Source organism: Culex pipiens, chromosome 2 (genome assembly GCF_016801865.2).
Source record: "Culex pipiens pallens isolate TS chromosome 2, TS_CPP_V2, whole genome shotgun sequence".
NCBI classification, from domain to species: domain Eukaryota; kingdom Metazoa; phylum Arthropoda; class Insecta; order Diptera; family Culicidae; genus Culex; species Culex pipiens.
In genome coordinates this window covers 140,691,228-140,694,638 of record NC_068938.1, presented here as the reverse complement: position 1 = coordinate 140,694,638, position 3,411 = coordinate 140,691,228, and the positions used below count along the sequence as shown (strand labels likewise).

At 37.3% G+C, this 3,411-nt stretch overlaps 1 protein-coding gene across 1 annotated transcript; it reads right to left on the bottom strand.

The window, feature by feature from the left end:
• Positions 1-232: 232 nt before the first annotated feature.
• LOC120415242 (phenoloxidase-activating factor 2-like) lies at positions 233-2,085 on the bottom strand. Its single transcript, XM_039576706.2, has 2 exons — positions 2,001-2,085; positions 233-549 (listed from the first exon to the last, which is right to left on the bottom strand). The coding sequence occupies exons 1-2, from the start codon at positions 2,083-2,085 to the stop codon at positions 233-235; spliced, it is 402 nt and encodes a 133-aa protein (XP_039432640.2).
• Between the last annotated feature and the right edge of the window lie 1,326 nt (positions 2,086-3,411).

The following is a 3,411-nucleotide window of genomic DNA, read 5'->3' as shown; positions in this document are numbered from 1 at the left end:
CCGATTTCGTAGAGAATTGCTCATATAATAAAAACAAAGTCATCTTATTTGGTTACGAAATCCTATTAGTCAGTTATTTTTCAAGGACTAGGATGATAAGGTTGCATAGTTTTATAACAAAGACAATATTGTACTGAAATTTTCTGCAAATTGGTAGATAATTACTACATTGTTTACCCTTTTCTATTAAAAACTATACATTGATTAATAGTCTACAAAAAGACGCCCACCTTTACTTTCTCTGCACTTTCATTTCAGCCTCCTCCTTCTCCAAACCGTACAATTCCGTCGTTCTGAAAATCCAATCGTAGTACATGCTACTGTTGACGTACACTCCAGCAATCCCTGGCCGACCACAGCCGATACCCCAAGCAACGATTCCAGCCAGCTGATAGCGACCGGTACTGGGACAAACCAGCGGAGAACCTCCGTCGCCAGTGCAGGTATCGACTCCCGCCTCTCCACCGGCACACAGGAACGATTCATGCAGGTCGAAATCGCCTCCTAGTCGAGTTGATCTCAACGCGGTTTCACACTCCGAGTGGGTGACTATTGGCAGTAAAGTGCCTAATAGAAAGTGAGGACAAGGCACTCAAAATGCAATGCCACTCACAGTTGGTCACTCAAAATTTACCAAGCGTTTAAATGGAGGTGGAAGGTCCGAGATGAAACTGGGACAAGCTTCATCAAGTGAGTGATATTTAAGTGACGCTGTGTAATTGTTGATCGATCTTTGCAGTTTTCCTTGTTTAAAATTGAGTAGACAATAATCACAACAAAAAGGGAACTCTAACAAAAAGTCGAAAGATAAGGAGTTGAACGAAGCGAATAATCATCATCAAAAGAAAATCATTGGACGTTCATCAAGAGAAAAAATCCGAAGGGAGCATGGCTCTCCTCTCTCGCGCACGAAAAATCGGTAAAAGGAATCTAAAAAAATCATCATCTTGATTGTTCGGTGGAACATCTTTTTCACTATTACACTTGCAAGTGTAACGTCACACGTCGAAAAATTACCTGTCACATTTTGTAGATGGGCAATGTGTGTAAACAAAGTGAAATAAATATTTTTAAGTGGTACAGTCATCCCTCATATTCTGAACAGTTTACATATTGGCCAATGTTCAAAAAATCATAGCAAATCGATAATTGAACTTAATGATTCGCTTTTACCTTCATTTGAAAGCTTTTCTTGCAATCTTTCGAATGCTGTATCGAACAACTGGAAATTTTAACTTTTATATCAAGTTTTTGAAGAAAAACTTTGACCCTCGAAACTTTTTTCTTACGGATGTAAACAAACTTTGGATCTCTCCAGGAGTAAATACATATTTTTAACAAAATAATGACTTCACATACTGCAACCAGTGAAACTCAAGCGTACTGACAACAAAATTCACAAAAAAAATCATCCGCAGATTGATTTTCTTGGAGAATTTCGGGAGCGATTTTCTTTTGCGTGATTTGCCACCTCTCTCTATCGCGGGTGAAAAAAGTTCGCAAGCGAAATTGATTTTTTTGCGATTATTCCATCCCTTGTGCAAAGTAACCCATGTTTCGAGATGAAATGCTTTGTTCTAAGTTCGAAATCTGCAAAAATAAAACATAACTTGAAATGTCCTTCAAACCCAATGACAAGTCTAGATTGGTATCCTGACCGCCCGAAGGAAATCTAAATTGCTTCTTTCACTGCGCCATAGAAAAGGGTACTTAATATTTGATGAAGGTTACACAAATACAGTTCGGTCCTCTTTTTAGCATCGGCAGTAAGTCATTGCATTGCAGATTTGTGTCATTCCCAACCCGGTCGGAAAGATTCTGTCACATGTTTCCCAACGGGTTTTTTTCCCTTGTAGTATGTGTTTTCTCGTTCCCTTCTGGGTAAACAACCCAAACAAGTCATTGTGCCTTCTAATTCACATTTTCGCACTACTTTACTTAAAGAGGGAATACGTTGGCTGACATGAGAGCCTTCGCACACTTGAAACCGGTGTACGTACAACCCTTCACTTTGGTTGACAAACGTACGGAAAACAACGCGTCGCCCATACGTACGTTCAGGGGCAGGGCGAATTCGAATCTCATCATTGCACCTTAGTCACTGGCGCTGCCTGGATCATCAGATCGGGCGATGTGATAGCTCTGAATGGCGTTTCCTTGCAGGACAGGGGTGTTCAAATTTGATTTACTCCAAGCATTATTTTGGTCTTCAAAAAATAAACTTAGGACAAATAAGTGTCATTCCAAGTCAACTAAATACAATTTTGGACTCGACTTTCACCGAACTAACTTGTAGGAAACGTTCATCTATCGATAGTTAATAGAAATATCAAGTTCGGTGCCAATTGGACCATCCCGAGCAGGGGTAAATAATACGGGAATACCATACTTTGGTATTACTTGGCATAATAACAAATACCAAAATGTGCCTTTGGTTGCTCAGTAATAGATACCATGAAATCATACCAAAAAAAATGATGGGGAAGACCAAAGCAATACCAAAACGTGCCATTCCAAGGGCAAATGAATACCAGAAAAATAAAAACTTTCCGGGTAAATAAAAATCTCATTGAACAAAAAACAATGAGAATTCTCTATAGGATTACAGCAGGAATTCAATTTTGCTAATGGGATTGCAATGAGAAATGGGTAGAATTTTGATGCTATTTTTAAATCCTTCGAACAGGCAGGAAAACGAAGTCTTGCTTGGAGAGCCAAAAAATATCAGATAAAGAAAACTAGAGGAATACTGGAATCGAACCCATGACAGGTAAGGTGCAGACACCATTTTAGCTACCCGTTTACCAACTGAGCTATCAACGCTTGTTGAAAACAAGCTGCTGCTGCCTCAACATGTTCTAGCTGCAGGCAAAAATATCAAGAAATTCAAAGAAAGAGAAACAAACTAAACCAGAACGAGAAAGGCTATAGCCCAGGCAGCGTGGCATTTTTCGTGGGATTTTTGAGGAAGCATGATTCCAATTGAACAGGATTCAACACAAATTCAATATTAAAAGGATTTTAGAACGAAGTTCGAATACCACATGCATACCAACATTTTGGTATTGAAAGAGTTATTTTTAAATTAACAAAGATTGACATTATTATTTTTTAGTTTATCGATTCTGAAAAAAGGCACACATTGTTAAGTCAAATCCATTATAAAATTAAAAAAAATTCTCGTTAAACCTATTGTTATCGTATAGTTAATCGTCTAAATAAATAAATGTTTTTCTTATCATTTTCAAATGTATGAGCATACTTTTAAGAATGTTAAACATCATTTAAATTAGATTTTATTTAATGAATCTCCTTTAATTTAAAATATTTTTATTTAAAATACCTTAACAATACCAAATTATATGGTATTCCCTAAATTTTAATGATCCTAAAATGACTTTTTTAGACCAA

What these genes read in the sequence shown, in the direction of transcription:
- LOC120415242 (XM_039576706.2), bottom strand. Translation starts at nt 2,085, where the DNA reads ATGAGATTCGAATTCGCCCTGCCCCTGAACGTACGTATGGGCGACGCG. An exon ending in GTCAACCAAAGTGAAGGGTT is followed by an intron (nt 550 to 2,000) that starts GTACGTACACCG and finishes TACTGCCAATAG; the next exon opens with TCACCCACTCGGAGTGTGAA.